The sequence below is a fragment of the Hemiscyllium ocellatum genome, chromosome 5 (genome assembly GCF_020745735.1).
Source record: "Hemiscyllium ocellatum isolate sHemOce1 chromosome 5, sHemOce1.pat.X.cur, whole genome shotgun sequence".
NCBI classification, from domain to species: domain Eukaryota; kingdom Metazoa; phylum Chordata; class Chondrichthyes; order Orectolobiformes; family Hemiscylliidae; genus Hemiscyllium; species Hemiscyllium ocellatum.
In genome coordinates this window covers 98,460,915-98,487,223 of record NC_083405.1, presented here as the reverse complement: position 1 = coordinate 98,487,223, position 26,309 = coordinate 98,460,915, and the positions used below count along the sequence as shown (strand labels likewise).

Genomic DNA, 26,309 nt, shown 5'->3' with positions numbered 1-26,309 from the left:
AAACTTTTATGGAGATATTTAGCAACTCTTTGCAAAGATTTAGTCTAACATGACTCAACAAAGATACGAGGATCTACTGGTTGAAAAGAAAAGCTGTTTGAGAAAGATGCATCGTCTGAGCTAAATTAAATAGGTAAGGATATTGTTACATTAAAATAAGGTGATGTGGTGTTTATTAAGGGGAACTATTTAATGTAGGCTGGAGAGGTTACGTTGAACTTGTAAAAGACACCAAGCTGAGTATTGTGTACAGTTGTGGGTGTTAGGTCATGGGAAGGACATGAACACAACACACAGAGTGCTGACTCAATTTTCGAGAATAGCACTAGAAATGAGGAAATTCTGTGATGAGGAGAGATTGAAGAACTTAGTTCTGTTCTCCTTGGAGAGAAGAAGGCTAAGCAGAGATTTGATAGATGTTTTCGTAAATGGGCTAGATAGAGCAGATAAGGAGTCGCTGTTTCAGCTTGTAAAACAAACAAGAATATGAGGGCATCAATTTAAAGTGCCATGCATAAGAAGCCAGGAGTGAAGTGAGGATAACCTTTTTCACTCAGCAAGCAAATAGGGTATGGACTGCAGTGCTGGGAAGTGTAATAGAGGCAGGTTCAATTGAAACATTCAAGAGGGCACCGGATAATTATTTGGATAAATAAGTATATTGGGAAATGCAGGAGACTACACTCGATAATGATGCTTATTTAACTACTCAGTGAGGGTACGATGGGCCAAATGGACTCCTCTGCACTGTGTTATGAAGATGTGAGTGTACTGTATCTTTAAGAAAGTTAAAAGATAGCAGAACCACCTGACAGTACCAAGTATTCTGAACAAGATACAATGTAACCTTTTGGTCCAGCAGCTAGTGTAGCTGGTTGCCTGGAGACAAAAACAAATTTGAATTAGGCCAATCAGTTTAAATTGTACCCAAAAAAAACCAAACTCCAATCCAGGTTGAATTTAGTAATCAATAATATTAAAAGCCAATGACACAATCCAATGCTTTTGGGGTATAAGACTGAGAACAATTGAATAGTTGAGGGAGAACTGCCAAACCACCAGCATGTAAAAAGACTGCCCGAAAATAGCTCTCGTAAAGGTACCTTTATCGATCAGTGACCTGTGAAACGAAACTCCCTAAGAAGAAGAAAAGAAGACAGAGGAAGGTATAAGAGAAGATTCGACAGCTGGCTGGTTTTGAAATTTGAATTTTAGTAAACCTTATTCAGGGGTTTTATCAGACTAGTATCACAGAAGGAAAAGTAAAACATAGGTTAGAGGAAGGAGTTGTAAATAATTGTTATTTAATTATTCTCTGTTACACTTTAAGAAACAAAGTTGTTACTTTTACTTTAAGTAGTCCTTGACCACTTGAGTTTTCATAGATTACTGCATGGGATAAATCTTTCCTGTATTGCTGGTTTAAATTAAGCATGAGGGTTTACCCCATGATACAACAACTGTAACACTCTAATACCATGATATGGTGATGATATAGGGAATAGCAAATTGGCATGGATAGAAGATTGGTTGACTAGCTGGAAGGATAGAGTAAAGAAAACATATTGATAGATTAAGTGAATTGGTAAAGATGTGGCAAACAGAGAATAATATGGGAAAATTTCATGTGGTATACTTTGGCAGGAAAATCTTTTTAAAAATGAAAAAAAGCGTATTACCTAAATGGTGAGAGATTGAAGAGCTTTGAGAAGTCAAGAAATCTGGGTGTTCTAATTAGGACAGCTGATAGGACATTCTTATTTATCACAAAGGAAACTGACTACAAAAATGGAGAGCTTATGTTTTAAATATTCAGGCCACTGTTGAGACCTTATTGGTTGTACATTATTGGTCACCCTGTTTGAGGAAGGATGTAAATGCGTTGGAGTTAGTTAACAGAAAGTTCACTGAACTAATACCTGGAATGAGCTGGTTGTCTTTTGAGGAAACAATGGACAGGCTAGACTGGTATTCACTGGAGCTTAGAAGAATGTAACTTAAAAAGAGTTCTCGAATTTACATATTACACAGCCTAAACCAACATACCCCATTTTAAAAGATGCAAGACTTAATCTAAGTTTGTTTAATATATCATTACAGCTCCATGACTGTAACCCTTTTGCTATAAATTCTGTATTTTCTGGTCCTGCTCCACAACCACGTCATGAAGAGGCAGCATCTTGAAAGCTAGTGTTTCCAAAAAACCGTTTGAACTACAACCTGGTGTTGTGTGATTTTTAACTTTGTCCATACCAGTCCAATACCGGCACCCCCACATCGAGAGTTGTGAAGAGTAAAAGTTGACTTAGTGAAGCATAAAATCTTGTGAGATCTTGACAGTGTGGTTGTGGAAAGGATGTTTCCTCTTATGGGAGAGTCCAGAACTTGGGGTTCACTGTTTAAAAGTTAAAGGTTGCTGATTATAAAACAGAGATGATCAATCGTCTTTCCCCTCACAGTGACATGAATCTTTAAAATTTGCTTCCCTAAAATGTGGTGGAAGCAGAGGCCTTGATTGTGTTCAAGGCAGAGGTAGATTTTTATGACCCAAGAGTTGAAATATTATCATGGGTAGGTGGGAATGTGGAGTTGAGATCACAGTCAGACCAACCACTTATGTGACATTGAAGTGAGATGATTCAGATGAGGCGATGGAGAGTTACAGATTAGCTAAGAAGGATTTAAAGAGTGAGTTAAGAAGAACAAGGAGGGGACATGAGCAGTCTTTAGCGTAGAATAAGCTTTCTATAGATATGTAAGGAATAAAAGGATGACTAATGTAGGAATAGGGCCTGTCAAAGATGGAAGTGGGAAGTTGTGTATGGACCCTGTGGAGATCGGTGAGGTGCTAAACAAAGATTTCTCATACGTTTTCACTCAGGAAAAGGAAAATATTGTAGAGAAGACTGAGACATGGGTTATTAGGCTTGAAAGGATTGAGGTTAGTAAGGAGGAGGTGTTCTCCGTTCTAGAAGGTGAGAACATAGATAAGTCTAACATAGATAGGCTGAATGGGATTTCTCTGAGAATTCTCTGGGAAACTAGGGAAGAGACGGCCAAGCCTTTGGCCTTGATCTTTGAGTCGTCATTGTCTACAGGTTTAGTACCAGAAGATTTGAGGATTGCAAATGTTGTGCCCTTGTTCAAGAAGGGCAGTAGAGATGAGCCAGCCAATTATAGGCCAGTGAGTCTTATATCTGTTGTAGAAAAAGTTTTGGAAATAATTATAAGAGGATTATAATCATCTAGCAAGCAACAATTTGATTGGAAGTATTCAACATGGATTTGTCAAGGGCAGGTCATGTCTCACAAACCTCATTGAGTTTTTTGAGAAGGTGACTAAGCATGTGGATAAGGGTAGGGCAGTTGATGTGGTGTACACGGACTTCAGTAAAGCCTTTGATAAGGTTCCACATGGTAGGCTATTGGAGAAAATGCAGAGGCATGGGACTGAAGGTGATTTAACAGTTTGGATTAGAAACTGGCTTTCTGTAGAAAGGCAATGAGTGGTGGTTGATGGAAAATATTCAGCCTGGAGTCTGGTTACTAGTGGTGTGCCACAAGAATCTGTTTTGGGACCACTACTGTTTGTCATTTTTATAAATGACTTGGACGCAGGCATAGGTGGATGGGTTTGTATGTTTGCAGATGATACTAAAGTTGGTGGAGTGGTGGACAGTGGGGAAAAATGTTGCAAGTTGCAGGGAGACTTGGATAAACAGCAGAATTGGGCTGAAAGGTGGCAAATGGAGCTCAATGCAAATAAATGTGAGGTGATTCACTTTGGAAAGGATAACAAGAGGGTGGAATATTGGGTCAATGGAAAGATTCTTGGTAATGTGGAAGTGCAGAGGGATCATGGTGTCCATGTACATAGATCCCTGAAAGTTGCCACCCAGGTTGATAGTGCTGTTAAGAAGCTATACAGTGTGTTAGGTTTCATTGGTGGGGGGATTCAGTTCCGGAGCCATGATGTCATGCTGCAACTGTGCAAAACGCTAATGCAGCCTCCTTGGAGTATTGTGTGTAATCCTGAGTGCCCCATTACAGGAAGGATGTGGAAACATTGGAAAAGGTGCAGAGGAGATTTACCAGGATGTTGCCTGGGGTCCAGAGCAAAGGTCTTATGAGGAAAGGCTGTTCTCATTGGAGAGAAGAAGCCTAAGACGGGATTTAATAGAGACATACAAGATAATCAGAGGATTAAATAGTGTGGATAGTGAGAGTCTTTTTCCAAGGATGATGACATCCGTATGAGGGGGCATAGCTGCAAATTGAGGGGTGATAGATTTAAGACAGATGTCAGAGGCAGGTTCTTTACTCAGAGAATGGTAAGGGTGTGGAATGCCCTTCCTGCCAATGTAGTTAACTCAGCCACATTAGGGAGATTTAAACAATCCTTGGATAAGCACATGGATGATGATGAGATAGTGTAGGGGGATGGGCTTGGATTAGTTCACAAGCCGGCTCAACATCGAGGATTGAAGGGCCTGTTCTGTGCTGTATTATTCTATGTTCTATAACCACAGACTTACTGAATAATGAAGCAGGTGCTAGAGCTGAATGACTTGCGCTGCTCTAGATTCTTGTGTTGTTCATATGTTTGATTCCTGGCTCATGCTGAATTAAATAATCTCAGTCAAACGATGATAAGATTTTACAATTGGCCTCAGTGTTCCTTGCTAAGGGATTATGCCTGAAACGCCATTCTCCTGCTTTTCGGATGCTGCCTGACCTACTGTGCTTTTCCAGTGCCACACTTTTTGACCCTGACTCTTTAGCATCTGCAGTCCTCACTTTCCCTCGGGTGAAGAAAGCTGAGGCACTCCTAGTTACTGTTCTGAAACTGTTCCTGAGTGTTAGAATAGGTTTGCCAAGACACACGATAGTCCTGAAACAGAATTCAAAAATGTAAATTGTTGAAGGAGAAGTGAAAATCACAGAAGCTTTGCTCAATGAAGCAATGCCTCATATGCACTATAAAGAAAAAGCAAGAGTTAGCATTAAAGGGAAAGGAAGTTGAAAAATTGAGCAAGATGCCACTTAATCTTCTGACCCCTTGCTTTTGGTGGGTACTTTTGAGTTGTTTATGCAAATCCTTTTTCTAATACTGATGATTGGGCTAAATAACACCACATTGACTTGATAAATAGCAGGCAGCTATGCAAAACAGTGTGGTGTGGTTAGAACTCTTGTGTGCATATACAGCAAGTCTAGCCAGGTCTTCACTTTGAATTATGCTTATCCAGTTGAAATAGCATATGTTGCAATTTTATTTTTGTTTTGGAAACTTAGACTAAAGAATGTAGGAAATGGAAATGCAAGTTTGTTGAAACTGTTTGTTAAAAGATATTTTTGAATGTTCAAAGTACAATTCTGGGCTGCATACCAGAATGAGCAGAAATAGATTTATTACAGATAGGCAGATTAAAATTAGGTACAAGATCATGGCCTCAGTCTTCAATCCCCATCAAATCTATGATGGGGTCTTCTTCTCTGGAATAGATGAAGGGTCAGCACCTAAATCAGCTCCCACTTTCCTTTTATCTCCTCAACCATCAGTACTAGGAGCATGTATTTAAAGGATAAGAGGTAAGCTACTAAACATTCATTCTGTCTCCATGAATAAAATGGCCAGCAACTCTCGGGTCCCATTGAAGCACTGCTAGTGCTAACTGCTCCAGGCTCCAGCAACAAGGAACCATGGGGCAAGAATTAAAGCTTGTTTGGGATTCGGGGTGTGGGTGATGGGATTTCAGTGTCAGACTAATAGGCAAAGGCATTAGTGGGATGAAAGAACAAGGGCCCATGATTAGCAGGCCAGGGTAGGGAGGGGAAACCAGAGGTTGGATGGGACAGATCCTAGGTTGAGACCTTCAATGGGTCTGCGGGGACCGTAAATGAGGAACCTTTCCCTTTCCCACTCACAGACCTAGGAGTGAGACCTGACAGGTTTCAGGCTTTGGGAAGCATTGCCACTGGGCTGGAAGGACCAAGGAGCTTGTGGACTGCCCAAACTCTCCCTATCATATATAACATTGCATTGGGATTGGGAGCCAGCAAGTCACCCTAGCATTGTACCCAATTTTACAGCACCTCCACACACCCCCAAACCCCAGTCAGTATGCCACTGCACAGCACAAACTGAGTTTAAGATAATAGGTAAACAATCATTTCAGTGATGAATGATAAAATGTAACGTAATAATGTAATGAAATAATATAATGAAATGACAAATTAATGTATTATATATATCGTGACATAATTCATACACAACAGGCTATTGCAGTTGAATTGATTTCAATTGAACTGAAACAGTGGGAGAGATAGCATTTGTGATCTCTGGGGCACAGTAAGTGTTCCCAACCTTCCCAGATTTTTCAGGAGTCTCCAGGGATCAATTAATTTCCTGAACTGCGCAGTGAGGAACAGGAAAGGAAATTCAGGGGGAGTGTTACTAAAGTGTGTGTTGTTTAACACTTAGCATTTACGAACATTTTCAACAATTTATTACAAAAATTTTGGAGATGATGAATGAAAAGACAGACATGTAGACGAGGACCAGGCAACGAGGACAATTTTTGTTCCCAAAAGGATGTTAATGGGCCAGATAGATTTTTAATGATAACCAACAGTTGTTTCATAGTCATCATCCAGAGCAAAGAGTCTGTTTTTTCACATTGCATGGGATGGCACAAGGGTGGCAATGTTCGGTGATCAATGATGGGCTCGATTAGCTGGGGGGAATTAATGGTCATATTATGAAACCTCCTGGAATCCATGAAACTTCAGTTAGAAACCTTAATTTGCAGTGGCCTTTCTTTGTTTGAAATTACATTAACTGATATTTTACGGGAGGATAAATCTATTTTAAAATGTACTAATGGTCTCATTATGATTACTGGTAGAACTTCAGAAGTACTCATGAAACATTCATTTGCTTTACCAGTGATTTATTTTAAAATTCCAAGAGTGCTGACCCCATCTGATCTCATGCTCATGACATGGTTAAAGATAAATGGAAAATGTGCATTTGTAAAATTTTTCCAAAGTTGTCATCAGAGCTTTAATTATACTGAACAAGGAAGAAATGATGACATTTCATCATCTTTTCATCAGCATTTCAACCGCACACTTGTACTGTTGCTGGACTAGTAAACCATAGAGCGGGTAATATTCTTAGACCATAATTAAACTATTAGATACAAAGGCAGATTTAAGGCATTCATTCCATTGTGCCTGCCTCACCATTCAACCACGGCTGATATGTTTCTCAACCCTATTCTTCTGCCTTCTTCTCATAATCCTTGATTCCCTTATTGATCAAGAACCTATCCATCTCTGCCTTAAATACATTCAATGACTTAGCCTCCACAGCCTTCTGGAGTATGAAAGTGAACTGCTCCAGATCTGAAACAAAAACAGAAAGTCCTGGAGAAACTCTTCTGAAGATGTCATTCAACTTGAAATATTAACTCTGTTTGTCCACAGGTGTTGCCAGACTTGCTGTATTTCTCACACATTTTCTATTTCTATTAGTGTTACTGGAACTCGAGTTCAAATCCCAGCGTAGCAGATGGGAGATTTTGAATTGAATGAAATTTGGAAATAAAAGTCTAATGATAACCACAAAATAGTTGTCAATTGTCGTAAAAACCCATCTGGTTCACCAATATCCTTCAGGGAACTGAAACTGTCATTCTTTCCTGGTCTACATGTGATTCCAGACCCACAGTAATTGACTCTTAACTCCACTCTGATATAGCCGAGCAATTCATATTAACCACTGAAAAAACTCAAAAGAGAAATGAATATGGACAGAACACCTGGCATCAACTAAGGCATTGGAAGTGACAGCAAACATAACACTATCAACCTTGCAAAGTTGGCGTGACCAACATCTGGAGGTTCATGCCAAAATAGATGAGTCAAGCAACAGCCTGACAGTCATATTCACAGGATACATCTTACTGTTACATCATACCACACCCCTCTCCTCCATATCTACTCTGGGCTGATGAATCAGTACTCCTCCATATTGAACATAACTGAGAGAAGCATTGAGAATAGCAAGAGTGCAGAATGTATTAAGGGTGGGGGAATCTTCAATATCCATCACCAAGATTGTCCCGGAGCACAACTGCTTACCAGATTGGTCAGACTCTGAAATACATAGCTGCGAGACTGAATTTGTGGCAGGTGGTGAGGGAACTGACAGGAGGGAAAAGCATACTTAGCCTCATCCTTGCCAATTTGCCAGCTGCTGGTGTGTCAATACATGACTGCATTAGTAAGAGTGTGATTGTATCAGTAAGATGAATCACCTCAGTCCTTGTGGAGATGAAGTTATGTGACTCCATCACTGTGTACCCCAATATAATCTGCAACTTCAAGGCCTGGCATCTACCCCACTCAACCAATATCATCAAGCCAGGGAATCAATGAAGATTGCAGGAGGGCATGCCAGGAGCAACTTCAATCATATCTAAAACTGAAGACTACCAGATGACCTATAAAACAGGAATGCATGCCAAACAGCAAGTGATAGACAGGGCAAAGCACAAACATCCTCATCCTTGATGATGGGGGAGCGCAGCATGTCATTGCAAAACATAATCATTCGCAACAATCTTCAGCCAGAAATGCTGAGTGCAAATACCAGTTTTTAGCCAATTTGACTCACTCTTCATCGTGTGCAGAAATGGCTGAAGGCACTGGATGTTGCAAATGCAATGGATCCTGACAACTTCCCTGCAATAGTAAAAAGATGAGTATGCTAGAACATACTATATGCATAGCCAAACTGCTCTAATACAATCACAATACTGGCATCTACCCGACAAGGCGTAAAACTGCCCACTTACGTCATGCACACAAAAGCTATGGCAAATCCAACCAGGCCATTTACTGCCTCATCAGTCTACTCTCAGTCATCAGCAATATGATGGAAGGTATTATCAGCAGTATTGTCATGCAGCACTGGTTCAGCAATAACCAGCTCACTGCTGCCTAATTTGGGTTCTGTCAGGGTGACTCTGCTCCTGAATTCATTACAGCTGTGTTTCAAACATAAACAAAAGAGCTGAATTCCAAAAGTGAGATGAGAGTGACTGCCTTTGAATCCAAGATGGCAACAGTGGAGTAGGCAGCATGCATGATCAGCATGGGCGCATCCTTTCTGTGTGCTTCTGTTTGTTTCCTGTTTTAATGCTTTTATGTTTTTGTTAACCTACTTTGGCAGTGAAGAGAGTGATGGTGCAGTGAAGAGAGTGATGGTGCTGTGAAGAGAGCGAAGGCACAGTGAAGAGAGTGATGGTGCAGTGAAGAGAGTGATGGTGCTGTGAAGAGAGTTGTGGCACAGTGAAGAGAATGCTGGCGCTGTGAAGAGAGTGGTGGTGCTGTGAAGAGAGTGAAGGCACAGTGAAGAGAGTGATGGTGCAGTGAAGAGAGTGATGGCGCTGTGAAGAGAGTTGTGGCACAGTGAAGAGAGTGGTGGCGCTGTGAAGAGAGTGATGGTGCAGTGAAGAGAGTGATGGCGCTGTGAAGAGAGTGATGGCGCTGTGAAGAGAGTTGTGGCACAGTGAAGAGAGTGGTGGCGCTGTGAAGAGAGTGATGGTGCTGTGAAGAGAGTGGTGGTGCTGTGAAGAGAGTGATGGCGCAGTGAAGAGAGTGATGGCACTGTGAAGAGAGTGGTGGCACAGTGAAGAGAGTGGTGGCGCTGTGAAGAGAGTGGTGGTGCTGTGATGAGAGTGCTGGCGCTGTGAAGAGAGTGGTGGCACAGTGAAGAGAGTGGTGGCGCTGTGAAGAGAGTGGTGGTGCTGTGATGAGAGTGCTGGCGCTGTGAAGAGAGTGATAGTGCTGTGAAGAGAGTGGTGGCACAGTGAAGAGAGTGGTGGTGCTGTGAAGAGAGTGATGGCACAGTGAAGAGAGTGGTGGTGCTGTGAAGAGAGTACTGGCGCTGTGAAGAGAGTGGTGGTGCTGTGAAGAGAGTGGTGGCACAGTGAATAGAGTGATGGTGCTGTGAAGAGAGTGGTGGTGCTGTGAAGAGAGTGATAGTGCTGTGAAGAGAGTGGTGGCACAGTGAAGAGAGTGGTGGTGCTGTGAAGAGAGTGGTGGCACAGTGAAGAGAGTGGTGGTGCTGTGAAGAGAGTGATGGTGCTGTGAAGAGAGTGGTGGCACAGTGAAGAGAGTGGTGGTGCTGTGGAGAGAGTGGTGGCACAGTGAATAGAGTGATGGTGCTGTGGAGAGAGTGGTGGCACAGTGAAGAGAGTGATGGTGCTGTGAAGAGAGTGGTGGCACAGTGAAGAGAGTGGTGGTGCTGTGAAGAGAGTGATGGTGCTGTGAAGAGAGTGGTGGCACAGTGAAGAGAGTGGTGGTGCTGTGGAGAGAGTGGTGGCACAGTGAAGAGAGTGATGGTGCTGTGAAGAGAGTGGTGGCACAGTGAAGAGAGTGATGGTGCAGTGAAGAGAGTGATGGTGCTGTGAAGAGAGTGGTGGCACAGTGAAGAGAGTGATGGTGCTGTGAAGAGAGTGGTGGTGCAGTGAAGAGAGTGGTGGCACAGTGAAGAGAGTGGTGGTGCTGTGGAGAGAGTGGTGGCACAGTGAATAGAGTGATGGTGCTGTGAAGAGAGTGGTGGTGCTGTGAAGAGAGTGATGGTACAGTGAAGAGAGTAATGGTGCTGTGAAGAGAGTGGTGGTGCTGTGAAGAGAGTGGTGGTGCTGTGAAGAGAGTGGTGGTACAGTGAAGAGAGTGGTGGTGCTGTGAAGAGAGTGATGGTGCTGTGAAGAGAGTGATGGTGCTGTGAAGAGAGTGGTGGTGCTGTGGAGAGAGTGGTGGTGCTGTGAAGAGAGTGATGGTACAGTGAAGAGAGTAATGGTGCTGTGAAGAGAGTGGTGGTACTGTGGAGAGAGTGGTGGTGCTGTGGAGAGAGTGGTGGTGCTGTGAAGAGAGTGATGGCACTGTGAATAGAGTGGTGGTGCTGTGAATAGAGTGGTGGTGCTGTGAAGAGAGTGGTGGTGCTGTGGAGAGAGTGATGGTACAGTGAAGAGAGTGGTGGTGCTGTGGAGAGAGTGGTGGCACAGTGAAGAGTGTGATGGTACTGTGAAGAGAGTGATGGCACAGTGAAGAGTGTGATGGTACTGTGAAGAGAGTGATGGCACTGTGAATAGAGTGATGGTGCTGTGAATAGAGTGGTGGTGCTGTGGAGAGAGTGGTGGCGCTGTGAAGAGAGTGATGGCACTGTGAATAGAGTGGTGGTGCTGTGAATAGAGTGGTGGTGCTGTGAAGAGAGTGGTGGCACAGTGAAGAGAGTAATGGTGCTGTGAAGAGAGTGGTGGTGCTGTGAAGAGAGTGGTGGTGCTGTGAATAGAGTGGTGGTACAGTGAAGAGTGTGATGGTACTGTGAAGAGAGTCATGGCATAGTGAAGAGAGTGGTAGCGCTGTGGCAGCTGAGGGCCCAGAATGAGGTAATCAGTGGGTCTAGAGCAGAGCGGGATGACCAGTGGTACCGTGCTGGGGGGTTCAGGACAGCTAGCAGTTGGTAGGCTTGAGCCAAGCTGTGCGGCCAGCAGTTGCAGGGCCTGAATGAAAAGCCTGGTAGATGGGGGCCTGGTGCAGTCAGCGTGTCACAGATCTCAGGCAGACCCCAGCAGTGCAGAAGGTGCCAGACCATGTGTGGAGAGCCCACAATGTGGAGAGACTGCAAACTAAAGATGCACTGTTATCTTCTGAATTTATACAATGGAGAACTGTAATGTCAAGCTTTTAGCTTCTCTCTTTATTTCTCTATTTTTGTATCTAATCTATTTTAATACTAAAGATTTGTACCTAGGTACTTTGCACCGAAAATAGCACAGAATGGTTATGTTCTACACACTACACTGTACTCCTGTACTTTGTGACAATAAACCTAATTCTGATTCAAGGCTGCATTTGACTGCATGTGGCATTAAGGAATCCCAGGCCCACCATCTGTTTCTGTTTCAACAAAGGCCTTCTTTCTAATTTTTTGAAGACTGATAAAGTTGATTGATGAGGAAGAGATGTAGAAGTCACACATATGGACTTTAGTAAGGCGTTTGACAAAGCTCCCCATGGTAGGCTGATGAAGAAGGTGAAGTCGCATGGGGTCCAGGGTATTCAAGCTAGATTGATAGAGAACTGGTTGGGCAAAAGGAGACAGAGAGTAGTAGTGGAAGGGAGCTTCTCTAAATGGAGACCTGTGACCAATGGTGTCCCACAGGGATCCGTGCTGGGACCACTGTTGTTTATGATATATATTTATAAATGATTTGGAGGAAGGTGTAGGTTGCCTCATTAGCAAGCTTGCAGATGACACTAAGACTGGTAAGCAGATAGTGAAGGGGACTGTCAGAGAATACAGCAGAATATAGATAGATTGGAGAGTTGGGCAGAGAAATGGCAGATGGAGTTCAATCCAGACAAATGCGAGGAAGATGCAATTCCAGAGTAAATGGAAATGACCTGGGGAAAATTGATGTACAGAGAGATCTGGGTGTTCAGATCCATTGTTCTCTGAAGGTTGCAAAGCAGGTCAGTAGAGTGGTTAAGAAAGTATATGGCATGCTTTCCTTCATTGGACAGGGTATTGAGTACAATCGTTGGCAGCTCATATTACAGTTGAATAAGACTGGTTTGGCCACATTTGGAATATTGCGTACAGTTCTGTTTGCCACATTACCAAAAGAATGTGGATGCCTTGGAGAGGGTGCAGAGGAGGTTCAGCAGGACATTGCCTGGTATGGAAGGTGTTAGCTATGAGGAGAGGTTGAATAGATTAGGATTATTTGCATTGGAAAGAAGGAGGTTGAGGGGGGAACCTGATTGAGACCTACAAAATCATGAGAGGTGTAGTCAGGGTAGATAGCAAGAAACTTCTTCCCAGAGTGGAGGACTCAATTACTAGGGATCATGAGTTCAAAGTGAGAGGGGAAAAGTTTAGGGGAGATATACATGGAAAGTTCTTCATGCAGAGGCTGGTGGGTGCCTGGAATGCATTGCCAGGGAGGTGGTAGGAGCAGGAACAATAGCATAATTTAAGATGTATTCAGATAGATACATGAATGGGCAGGGAGCAAAGGGATACAGGTCCTGAGAAAATAGGCAGCAGATTTAGATAGAGGAAATGAATTGGCGCAGGCATGGAGGGCCTGTCCTTCTGCTGTAATGTACTTTGTTCTTTGCTCTCCATCATCAGATCATAATTGAGGATGTTCACTGCTGATTGTGCAATATTTAGCACCATTTGTTACTGCTCAGATACTGAAGCCATCTATGTCCAAATGCAGTAATGTCTGGACAATATGCAGGCTTTGTCTGACAATTAGCAAGTGGCACTTGGGTCACACAAGTGTCAGACAATGACCATCTCCATACAGAGATAAACTGACCGTTGGCCCTTTACAGTTAATGGCATTACCATCATCCAATCCCTTAGTATTAACATCCTGGGGGTTACCATTGACCAAAAACTGAATCTGACTAACCATTTGAATATAGTGGCTTCAAGATCTGATCAGGGGCTAGGAAACCTGCAGAGAGTAACTCACCTCCTAAGCCAGTCTACCATGCATAAGGCAAAAGTCAGGATTGTGATGGAACACTTCCCACTTGCCTGAAGGAGTGTAGCTCCAACAACACTCAAGAATCTTGACCCTAGCCAGGACGCTTGATTAGCATCACATCCACAAACATTGACTTTCCACCACCAACACTCAGTAGCAGCACTGTATATGTCCTGCAAGATACACTGCAGAAATCCACCAAGGCATCTTAGATTGTATCTTTCAAACTCACAGACACTAACATCTAGAAGGTCAAGGACAGAGAAACATGGGAACACCATCATATGAAGGTTCCTCCCCAGCCACTCATCATCCTGACTTGGAAATATATCCTGACTTGGAGACAGACACGTGCTGCAACTGACAGGGTACCCTTCATTGTTCAGTACTTCCCAGGGGCTGAAAAATTACGCCATGTTCTTCGTGACCTGCAACACATTATCAGTGAGGATGAGCACCTCACTAAGACCTACTCCACACCTCCACTAATTGCCTTTAAACAACCGCCAAACCTCAAACAGATCATTGTTCGTAGCAAACTGCCCGGCTCTCAGGACGTGTCCATACAACCCGGTGGACGTTGCAAGACATGTCAGATTGTGGACATAGATACCACTATTACGCGTGGGAACACCTCCCATCTTGTACATGGCAGGTACTCATGTGACTCAGCCAACGTTGTCTATCTTATACATTGCAGGCAAGGATGCCCGGAGGCATGGTACATTGGGGAAACTGAGCAAAGGCTATGACAAGGATGAATGGGCACTGCACAACAATCAACAGACAGGACGGTTCCCTCCCAGTTGGGGAACACTTCAGGACATTCAGCCTCGGACCTTCGGGTGACCATCCTCCAAGGTGGACTTCGCGACAGGCAGCAGAGGAAAGTGTTCGAGGAGAAAGTGAGGTCTGCAGATGCTGGAGATCAGAGCTGAAAATGTGTTGCTGGAAAAGCGCAGCAGATCAGGCAGGAATCCTGATGAAGGGCTTATGCCTGAAACGTCTAATTTCCTGTTCCTTGGATGCTGCCTGACCTGCTGCGCTTTTCCAGCAACACATTTTCAGCAGAGGAAAATGGCCGAGCAGAGGCTAATAGCTAAGTTCGATACTCATAGGGAGGGCCTCAAGCGGGACCTTGGGTTCATGTCACATTATAGGTGATCACCATTGCACTACACACACACACTCTCGCATACACATGGACACAGGTACACACAGACGCACACACAGACACCCACAAACACCCTTATAGATACACATACTCCCACACTCACACATGCACCTCCTCACAGATGTAAGACACTCTGCACTTATTACACACACACACACACTTTCTCACACTTACAACCCCCACACCAGACAGACAGACACACACAGACAGACAAAGACACACACGCACACATATATTTTGTGGGGTGAATTTGTATTGCAGAGTTACATTGCACTTTGCTCAAAACTGCATACATTCATGTAGAACTCTGAGCTCAAAAACTGCATGAATTTATGTAAAACTCTGTTATCTCACTTTTTAGATTAGAATCAATCTAAACATCAGGTCATAGACAGAGAACACAGGGGGCTAACACCTTCAACATATTGTTTAGCTATCACCATTGTTAACAGCTAACCCAAAAATGCAACTTTTAAAAAAAAGGTTTTGTGATTTACACATGAAAGAAGTGAAACTATCACTGTATTCTAACAGATGAAAGGCTTAACAGACAATCAATTTTTCAATGTATAATTTCAGTTACGTCACACTGCAAATGTTTGCTATAAATTCTGTGTTACGATCGAGCCCTCCACCATCACCTGATGAAGGAGCGTCGCTCCGAAAGCTAATGTGCTTCCAATTAAACCTGTTGGACTATAACCTGGTGTTATGTGCTTTTTAACTTTGTACACGCCAGTCTAACATCGGCATGTCCAAATCATGGAAATATATCAACATTTCTCACTATCTCTCTAACAGTATTGAAGGTCTACTATACCCAATGGAGTGCAGCAGTTTAGGAAGTCAGCTCATAGCCACCTTCACAAGGGCATCTTGAGATGGGCCATAAGTGCTGGCATACCCAATACTGCCCTCAACCCACGAAAGAACAAAAAATGTCGGAATCTTGTGCAAATACAGTTAGTGCAAATCCACATATGCACTTTTTCCCAATTTGGCTGTGCCTTCTAAGTGACGGCTAATTGTAAATTGAGATCAGCAATGTGAAAGAGGAATTTTGTCTTACAGAAGCAGATCCATGAGTCAGCAGATCAGAACATTATGATGACCAGATGCAAGTATCATGAGGTTTAAATTTGTCACAGTTGGTACTTTTGGTGGATTATAGGGAGCAAAATCCCTTTTTGTGGACTGTTCTAGCTGTAAAAAGTTTGGGGCATTTAACTGCAAATTGCATCTAATGGGGTCCGTAGCGTTAGAAGGAACCCTCTAACAAAAACAGGTCATGAAACAAAGCTAGTGGCTATGTGCCAATGTGTCTCTGTGCGTTTACTATAGTGGATTACACTTAACTCAGTGCAACAGTGATGCATTATCTTCTGCGAGACAGGGCAATCAGATATGGCTGATTAGAGGATCAGTCATTCTCATTTCATTATATTTTGTCTCTTCTCTTCATCACTAAAAAGATTTTCATTAAAACATCACAGTGTGATTTTCTCTTGGAGGGTAATTGAGGTTTATTAATCCTGTAAGTTGTAATCAGCCTTCAGGGTGGAGATACAGTTTAATTGGGGATCATTAGGTTCTGCCGCTCTTATCTGGTAACATAAATGTGTTAATATAGTTGCTGAAAATCTCTACTGAGACATCATGATGAAAAAAAACCTAAACCTAAATATAACTTAGCATCGTCATCACTTTTGTTACTTCAATGCACCATGAGAACTGGCAGAGAGGGAGAAAATTTAATTTTGCTGCTGAGTAAATGTATCCACTCATTATATTCACACGAATGAACTTCCACTATTTAATCTGTTAGGAAGAAGATGGAACAAAGAGGAATGGTTGGACCAGGAATATTAACTCTGTTTTACTTTCCAAATATGCTGCCAGACCTGCCAATTTTCTCCAGTATTTCTTGTTTTTTTCTCAAGCCTTCAGTATCCACAATATTTTGCTTGTAGTTTAGACCCTGTGATGATGCAGATTAGGTAAACTTTGGAGCCTAAGATCATGAAATTGGATAATGGCTGACAACAGGGGGTCTTGATGCACAATGAACTTATCCTTGTTTCTGATGCAAGTTGAATGATAGCAAAACTCACACTGTTTGGTCAGTGAAGTAATTTCTGTTCAGCCAGTGTTAATTAGCTTCATGCAAAGAAAAGCTGCAATTGCCTGAGAAGGTAGTGCAGGTTTAAGGCAACCCACACCATTGAAAATTAGACTGCACATCTTAAAGGACACCTGCATTTTCCTGAAGAAGTTGGACAAATACTATTCTGAGCCCAATACAGCACACACTGTTGCACAAATATGGGCATTGCACAGCTGAATGTTATGATCAAAGAATCAAGAGACTTTTTGCATGAGTCACAAAACGTTGGTTTGTAGGTCCAGCAGGTAATTAAGAAGGTAAATGGAATACTGTCCTTTGTTGTTAGAGGAGTGGAGTTTAAAAACATGGAGGTTATGCTTCAGTAGTATAGGGTGCTGGTAAGGCCACACCTGGAACATTGTGCAGAGATTTGGTCTCCTTACTTGAGAAAGAATGCACTGGCACTGGAGGGGGTGCAGAGGAGGTCCACTAAGTTGATTCTGGAGTTCAGAGAGTTGTCTTATGAGGAGAGATTGAGTAAACTGGGACTACACTCATTGGAATTTAGGAGAAAGTGAGGACTACAGATGTTGGAGTGTCAGAGTTGGAAAGTGTTGCTCTGGAAAGACACAGAAGGTCAGCATTATCCGAGGAGCAGGAAAGACAATGTTTTGGGCATAAGTCCTTCTTCAGGGATTTGGTGGAGGTGGGGGAGGGGGCTGAGAGATAGATAGGGAAGTGGAGGGAAAGTAGCTGCGAAGGTGATAGGTGGAGCCAGGTGGGGAGTAATTGTGATAGATCAGTGGGGAGGATGGAGCGGGTAGGTGGGAAGAAAGTTGGGGATAGGTAGGACAGGTCAAGAGGGCAGTACCAATTAGAGGGTTGGTGCTGGGATGAGGTGAGGGGGAGGGGAGATTTGGAAACTAGTGAAGTCGATGTTGATGCCATGTGGTTGAAGGGTCTCAGGGCAGAAAATGAGTCATTCTTCCTCCAGGTGTTGGGTGGCTTTGATTTGGCAGTGGTGGAGGCTGATGACTTGCATGTCCTTGTGGGAGAAGGAGGGGGAATTGAAGTGGTTGGCCACAGGGTGGTGATGTTGTCTGGTGTGTGTGTCCCAAAGATGTTGCCTCTGGGACACGTGCACCAAACATCCCCACTGCCCTCTGGCCAGTCACTTCAGTCCCCCTCCCTCTCCCCCAAGGGGATGCAAGCCCTGGGCCTCCTCCGCTGCCAAATCAAAGCCACCTGACAACTGGAGGACGAATGCCTCATCTTCTGCTTTGGGACCCTTCAACCACACGGCATTAACATCGACTTCACTAGTTTCCAAATCTACCCTCCCTCACCTCATCAAAGATCCAACCCTCCAACTGGTACTGCCCTCTTGACCTGTCCTACCTATCTCCAACTTCCTTCCCACTTATCTGCTCACCCCTCCCCACTGTTCTATCACAATTAACCCCCATTTGTATCCATCTAGCACCTTACCAGCTACCTTCACCCCCACACGTCTATTTATCTCTCAGCTCCCTTCGCCCTCCACATTCCTGATGAAGGGCTTATGCACGAAATGTCAACTCTTCTCGGATGCTGCCTGATTTGCTGTACTTTTCCAGCGCCACACTCATTGGAATTTAGAAGAATGAGTGAGGATCTTATAAAAATATATACAATTATGAAGGGAATAAATAATATAGAAGCAGGGAAATTGGTTCCACTAGCATGTGAAACTAGGACTAGGGGGCACAACCTCAACATAAAGTGGAGCAGATTTAGACCTGAGTTGAGGAGGAACGTCTTCATCCAAAGGGATGTGAATCTGTGGAACTCCCTGCCCAATTGAGGCTCATTGAATGTTTTAAAGGCAATGATAGGAAAAATTTTGAACTGTAAAGGAATTAAAGTTTATGAGAAGGCTCGATGGGCCAGATGGCTTTACTTCTGCTCCTATTTCTTATGCTCATATGTTCTTAAATCCATCAATTTCTCTTTTGAACATGCTCAATGTTTGTCTTTCCAATGCCATCTGGAATAGAGAATTCCAAAGATTTGCCACTCACTGGTGAAGAAATTTTTTCTCATCTAGACTTTGATAGCCTGACCCTTATTCTGAGACAGTGCCCTCAGGTTCTTGAGTCACCAGCCTGTGGAAAATCCCATCTACTCTCACCTGTCACACCCTGTAAAATGTTTAAGGGTTTCAATGAGATCTCCTCTCATTTTTCTAATCTACTGAGAATATGGGCCCACTTTCTTCAGTGTTTCATTAGATTAGATTAGATCACTTACAGTGTGGAAAAAGGCCTTCGGTCCAACAAGTCCACACTGACCCACCGAAGCGCAACCCACCCATACCCCTACATTTACCTCTTACCTAACACTACGGGCAATTTAGCATGGCCAATTCACCTGACCTGCACATCTTTAGACTGTGGGAGGAAACCGGAGGAAACCCATGCAGACATGGGAAACTCCACACAGTCAGTCGCCTGAGGCGGGAATTGAACCCGGGTCTCTGGCGCTGTGAGGTAGCAGTGCTAACCACTGTGCCACGGTGCCACCCACAAATAAAGTTTCCTAATAAAAAAAAACAAAGATTAGTTTGATGTACCTCCTTTGCACTGTCTTATGACAAATGTATATTTCCCTAGATAATGAGGCCAAAAGTGTTTCCAATAATCCAGCTATGATCTCACCATTGTTCTACACAATTGCAACAAAACATCTCTACTCCTGTAATGTAAAAGTTAATTGGTCAGTCAAATTAATGGATTTTGCAGCTAATTTTCACAGATCTTCAAAAATGCTCGATTACCAAAGGTGTCATAAATAACAGTGGTCTTGCCTGTCTCAGGTCTCTACGTTAACATTGGTATCACTGTTTCCCACAGCTGTCCACATGTATTTATAAAAGATAATGTAAATTAATTAGTTATTGAGTTATGGAAGCTACAAAAGACCTGAGAGCTATGTATTTTCTCAAAACTCAAGATCAGGAATTGACCCCAAGCAAAGTGCAGGAAGATTAACTTTGAATGTTCTGTTCTCTGGTATCAATTGACAAGTAACTAGCACTCGAGCTTAGAAACTGAGAAAGATTTTATAACTCTCAAAATTGTTCTTCTGCTTATTCATCTACGAGAATGTCATGCCAATTGATTTACTTCCCCCAGAAATTTTTCAAAAATGTCATCATGGCAGTGGAAAGGGAGAGTAGGCCAATCACTTCATTTCTCGATTCTTCTTTATCTTTCAAATCCTTGCGTGTCAATTCCCAAAATCTAAAGTGTTATAAGTCATTATTACATTATGATAGTGCCACCAACACACAATTCAACAAGTTTTTCTCAGTCTATACAGCTAAGTATAAATATAACTGATTTCAAGAAAAATGTTGCAGCAGGAAGCTAACAGATAAATTTAACTCCCCAAAAATGCAGGGGGTTAAAAATGTAATAACTTCCAACGCCTATTATTTGTGCCTGGGGCCTCTGATTCCTCTCCAATCTCAGTCTCTGATCCACCCTGAGGCCTTTGATGCCATCTTCATAGCTTGCAGATTGCTCAGGCCTTTGGTCCATAATCCCTGTCCCCCTCCCTGCATAGGAACACCCATCAGAATTGGAAAAGCTATGAGTTCCTTTCCTATAGAAAATGTTTGGAACTATTTTGCTCTGCCTTGCAAACTTAACATCTGTGATTCTTTTTCCTCTCACTGATTACACTGCCATATCTCATTGCACAAATTGCTTCATTTTTCCTTCAGTTAAAAAAGTGAGAGTTATTTTAGAGTTATTATATATCAAATGAAGAACTAATTTTAATTCTGGTCATCATTGACTGATGGATGTAATTTTCAGAGAGTATCATGGAATAAGTTTTCATCTGATCCAAACAAGCCAGTGAATTGGAACATAGAACATAGAACAGTACAGCACAGAATGGCCCTTCAGCCCACGATGTTGTGCTGACCACTGATTCTCATGTATGCACCCTTAAATTTCTGTGACCATATGCATGTCCAGTAGTCTCTTAAATATCCCCAGTGACCTTGCTTCCACAACTGCAGCTGGCAACGCATTCTATGCTCTCACAACTCTCTGTGTAAAGAACCCACCTCTGACATCCTCTCTATACTTTCCTCCAACCAGCTTAAAACTATGACCCCTCATGTTAGTCATTTCTGCCCTGGGAAATAGTCTCTGGCTATCGACTCTATCTATGCCTCCCATTATCTTGTATACTTCAATTAGGTCCCCTCTCCTCCTCCATTTCTCCAATAAAAAAAAGTCCGAGCTCAGTCAATCTCTCTTCATAAGATAAGCCCTCCAGTCCAGGCAGCATCCTGGTTAACCTCCTCTGAACCCATTCCAAAGCACCCACATCTTTCCGATAATAGGGTGACCAGAACTGGATGCAGTATTCCAAGTGCGGTCTAACCAAAGTTTTATAGAGCTGCAACAAGATCTCAGGACTCTTAAATTCAATCCCCCTGTTAATGAAAGCCAAAACACCATATGCTTTCTTAACAACCCTGTCCACTTGGGTGGCCATTTTAAGGGATCTATGTACCCACACACCAAGATCCCTCTGTTCCTCAACACTGCCAAGAATCCTATCCTTAATCCTGTACTCAGCTTTCAAATTCAATCTTCCAAAATGTATCACCTTGCATTTATCCAGATTGAACTCCATCTGCCACCTCTCAGCCCATCTCTGCATCCTGTCAATGTCCCGTTGCATCCTACAACAGCCCTCTATACTGTCAACGACATCTCCAACCTTTGTGTCGTCTGCAAACTTGCCGACCCATCCTTCAATCCCCTCATCCAAGTCATTAATAAAAATTACAAACAGTAGAGGCCCAAGGATAGAGCCCTGTGGAACACCACTCACCACAGACTTCCAGGCAGAATATTTTCCTTCTACTACCACTCGCTGTCTTCTGTTGGCCAGCCAATTCTGTATCCAGACAGCTAAGTTCCCCTGTATCCCATTCCTCCTGACATTTTGAATGAGCCTACCATGGGAACCTTATCAAATGCCTTGCTGAAGTCCACAAAACCACATCCACAGCTTGACCCTCATCAACGTTTCTAGTCACATCCTCAAAGAACTCGATAAGGTTTGTGAGGCATGACCTGCCCCTCACAAAGCCGTGTTGACTGCATTTAATCAAGCCATGCTCTTCCAGATGGTCATAAATCCTATCCCTCAGAATCTTTTCTAACACCTTGCAGACAACAGACGTGAGACTTACTGGTCTGCAATTGACGGGGATTTCCCTATTTCCTTTCTTGAAGAGAGGAATTACATTTGCCTCTCTCCAGTCCTCAGGTACGACTCCAGTGGAGAGCAAGGATGCAAAGATCTTTGCAAGTGGCGAAGCAATTGCATTTCTCGTTTCCCAAAGCAGCCGAGGACAAATCTGGTCCAGGCCTGGTGACTTGTCAATCTTAATGTTTGACAAAACTTTCAGCACATCAGCTTCCTCTATCTCTATCCATTCCAATATGCACACCTGCTCTTCAAAGGTTTCATTCACTACAAAGTTCATTTCTTTTGTAAAGACAGAAGCAAAAAACTCATTTAGGGCTTCCCCTACCTCCTCAGACTCCACACACAAGTTCCCTGTCCTATCCCTGATCGGCTCTACTCTTTCTTTGACCATTCTCTTATTCCTCACATAAGTGTAAAATGCATTTGTGTTCTCCCTAATCTGTTCTGCCAAGCCTTTCTCGTGCCCCTCCTGGCTCTCCTCAGACCATTTTTAAGCTCCTTCCTCACCTGCCTGTGATCCTCTAGAGCTGAGCTTGACCTTATGTAAGCTACCATTTTCCTTTTATCGAGAAGCTCCACTGCTCTCGTCATCCAAGGATCCTTTATCTTACCCCCTCTTGCCTGTCTCAGAGGGACATATTTATTCATCATTTGCAACAACTGTTCATTAAACAGTCTCCACATGTCTATAGTGCCTTTACCATGGAACAATTGCTCCCAGTCCATGCTTCCTAACTCATGTCTAATCGCATCATAGTTTCCTCTTTCCCAATTAAATATCCTCCCATTTTGCCTAATCCTCTCCTTCTCCATAGCTATGTAGAATGTGAGGCAGTTGTAGTCACTATCACCAAAATACTCTCCCACCATAAGATCTGATACCTGCCCCGGCTCGTTTCCGAGCACTAAGTCTAGAATGGCCTCTCCCCTCGTCGGCCTGTCAACGTACTGAGTTAGGAAACCCTCCTGAACACACCTTACAAAAACAGCTCCATTCAAATTTTCTGCTCGAAGGAGGTACCAATCAATATTGGGAAAGTTAAAGTCACCCATTACAACAACTCTACTACATCCACACTTTTCCAAAATCTGCCGACCTATGCTTTCTTCAATCTCCCTGCTGCTATTGGGGGGCCTGTAGTAAACCCTGACGAGGTGACTGCGCCCTTGCTGTTCCTAATTTCCACCCATACTGACTCGGTAGGCAGATCTTCCTCGACAATCGAAGCTTCTGTAGCTGTGACACCCTCTCTGATTAGTAGTGCTACACCCCATCCTCTTTTCCCCCCCTCCCTATTCTTTTTAAATGCTCTTAACCCTGGAACATCCAGCAACCATTCCTGCCCCTGAGAAACCCATGTCTCTGTTATAGCCACAACATCATAGCACCAGGTACTGATCCATGCTCTAAGTTCATCACCTTTATTCCTGATACTTCTTGCTTTAAAGCAAACACACTTTAATTGATCTCTTGGCTCCTTCCCAGGAAAATCCTTCCCACTAGCTGGTCTACCTCTTGCTATTGCCTCATCTGCATCAACTCTCACCTCCGGTATACAGCTCAGGATCCCACCCCCCTGCCATACTAGTTTAAATCCTCTCGAACTACTCGAGCAAACCTTCCACCCAGGACATTGGTCCCCTTCCAGTTCAGATGCAACCCGTCCTTCTTGTACAGGTCCCACCTTCTCCAGAAGGCATCCCAATTATCTACATATCTGAAGCCCTCCCTCCTACACCAGCTGCGCAGCCACGTGTTAAGCTCCGCCCTTAATTGTTCTACATGAAGACATCGACCATAAGTTTAAAAAGCAGGTTACTGCTGTCGGTGAGAATCATTGTTTAGATTAGATTAGATTACTTACAGTGTTCGGCCCAACAAGTCCACACAGACCCGCCGAAGCGCAACCCACCCATACCCCTACATTTACCCCTTACCTAACACTACGGGCAATTTAGCATGGCCAATTCACCTGACCCGCACATCTTTGGACAGTGGGAGGAAATCGGAGCACCCGGAGGAAACCCACGCAGACACAGGGAGAACGTGCAAACTCCACACAGTCAGTCGCCTGAGTCGGGAATTGAACCCGGGTCTCAGGCGCTGTGGGGCAGCAGTGCTAACCACTGTGCCACCGTGCCGCCCACAAATTGTTGAAAATTCTGCGATGCCAGCCATCAACTGTTTTCTTTTCGTATAATTTGCTTACCTGGGGATTTTTAAAGACCGCATACTTTTCTTTCTTTTCAACAAATAGAAGTGTGTTCTCGCTGTCTCGCGTCCAATGTGACAGGGTCTCCACCAAGTTCTCATGATCTTCCAGAAACCGTTCTGGACAAAAGAAATACCTGAAAGTCAGAACTTTAAAAACATGCACACAAAATAAGATGTGATGAGAAAATGTAATTAACAAAGCATCGACTTATATACCCACTGACTGCTGATCTTATCATAATTTAGAATCACAGAATCATAGAATTTTACAGTAAAACCCATCGTGTCTTGTACCGGCTCCTGAAAGAGCTACCAAGCTAGCCCCACTTTCCAGGCCTATCTCCATAGCCACTAACTTAATCACTTTCAAATATATAATCAGCTTTCATTTGAAACCTCCTCTGGAATATGCCTCCACCTCTCTCTCAGGCAGCACATTCCAAATCCTAACAACTCTCTGAGTAAAGAAGTTTCTCCTCATCTCACTTCTAGCTCTTTTGCTGACAATCTTGAAATTATGATCCCTAGTTACTGAACTAATAGAAATAGAATATCTTTCTTTACCCTGTCAAAATTGTTTATAATTTTGAACACCTCAATAAGATGACCTCTTGATCTTCTCTGCTCTAGGGAGAATAAACCCAATTTCTCTAAACTTTCCTTGTATCTAAAATCTTTCATTCCTGGTATCATTCCAATTGCATTCCTTGTATCATTCCTCGTTTATGGGAAAATTGTGTGCAATATGACTGACACATTACCTACGTAACATTCACTGCACTTCAAAACTAATTCATTTTTTTCTGAAGTGATTGGATGATTTCTAAGAAAACGAATTTAACATATGTTTGTATGGCCAATCTTCAGTTTTATCCCTTCTTCCAGCCATTTTGTTTTCCTTTTCACAGTAGTGGACTGGAAATGCTGTGAGGTCTAACTCAGCCTCTTACTCCCCAAAGCAAGTCAAACATCTGCAAGGTATAAATCTAGCGATTGAATACTTTCCACTTGCCTGAATGAATGTAGCTTCAACAACACACAAGAATTTTGAAGCCATCCAATACAAAGCAGTGCACTTGATCAGCATCCCATCCAACAACTTAACATTCAATCCCTCCATGACAGGTGCACTGTGGTAGCTCTGTCCCATATGCAAGATGCAATGCAGCTACTCACCTAGACTCCTTCAATAACACATTCCAAACCTGTGACCTGTGCCACCGAGAACAGCAAGGACAACAGGTCACAAGAACATCACTACCTACAAGTTTTCCTTCAAATCTTTCATCACCCTGAACTTAAACTGTATCACTATGTACTTGCTGAGTCAAAATCCTGGAGCTCACTGTACAATAGAACTGTGCATGTACCGATTTCATTTGGATTATTTAGGAAAGCAGCTCACCACCACCAACAAAAACATCACTACCAATGATGATCACACTTCAAGACAAGTGAGAAAATGGTTGCACGTTGTGTGGATAGATGGATGGGAAAGATTCACAGCTGACCAGCCACTGCATATTCAATTCGACAACAATGTTGCAGTTTTCTATACCAATGGAGTTTTAAGGCCAGAGGCACAAGATGACTTAAAGGGCAATTTGGACAAAATACTATTTTACTTGCCCAAAGGCACAAAGACAGTACAATTGCAAAGGAATGCATAGAGGATATTGTACTCTAATTACATGCTATTATTATACTCTGTTGGCAATGTGCGAAAAGCAAGGTTACAAAGGTTAACTAACATAGTTTCTGGTGACATGCTGTACAATAATGTTAAGGTGGCAAATTTGATCTCTCCTAGGCCCTCAAGTTAGCCTTCTGCATAGAGTAACAGGAATAATGAATAAAAAGTATTCCTTTTATTTTTTTTATCTTTCACTTTTTGGAATTATGTTCTCTAGTTTACAGATTGCATTACTCTAGGACAACATTTCAGCCTCTCCA

The 26,309-nt window shown here is 43.0% G+C and overlaps 1 protein-coding gene across 2 annotated transcripts in view; it reads right to left on the bottom strand.

The window, feature by feature from the left end:
• The window catches only part of apbb1ip (amyloid beta (A4) precursor protein-binding, family B, member 1 interacting protein), a 156,876-nt gene that overhangs the window by 33,086 nt on the left and 97,481 nt on the right, over nt 1-26,309 (bottom strand). For both annotated transcript variants that reach the window (XM_060825006.1, XM_060825007.1), the window contains exon 7: nt 24,352-24,473. In XM_060825006.1, coding sequence (XP_060680989.1) covers nt 24,352-24,473 — 122 coding nt within the window. The remainder of the gene's footprint in view (nt 1-24,351; nt 24,474-26,309) is intronic.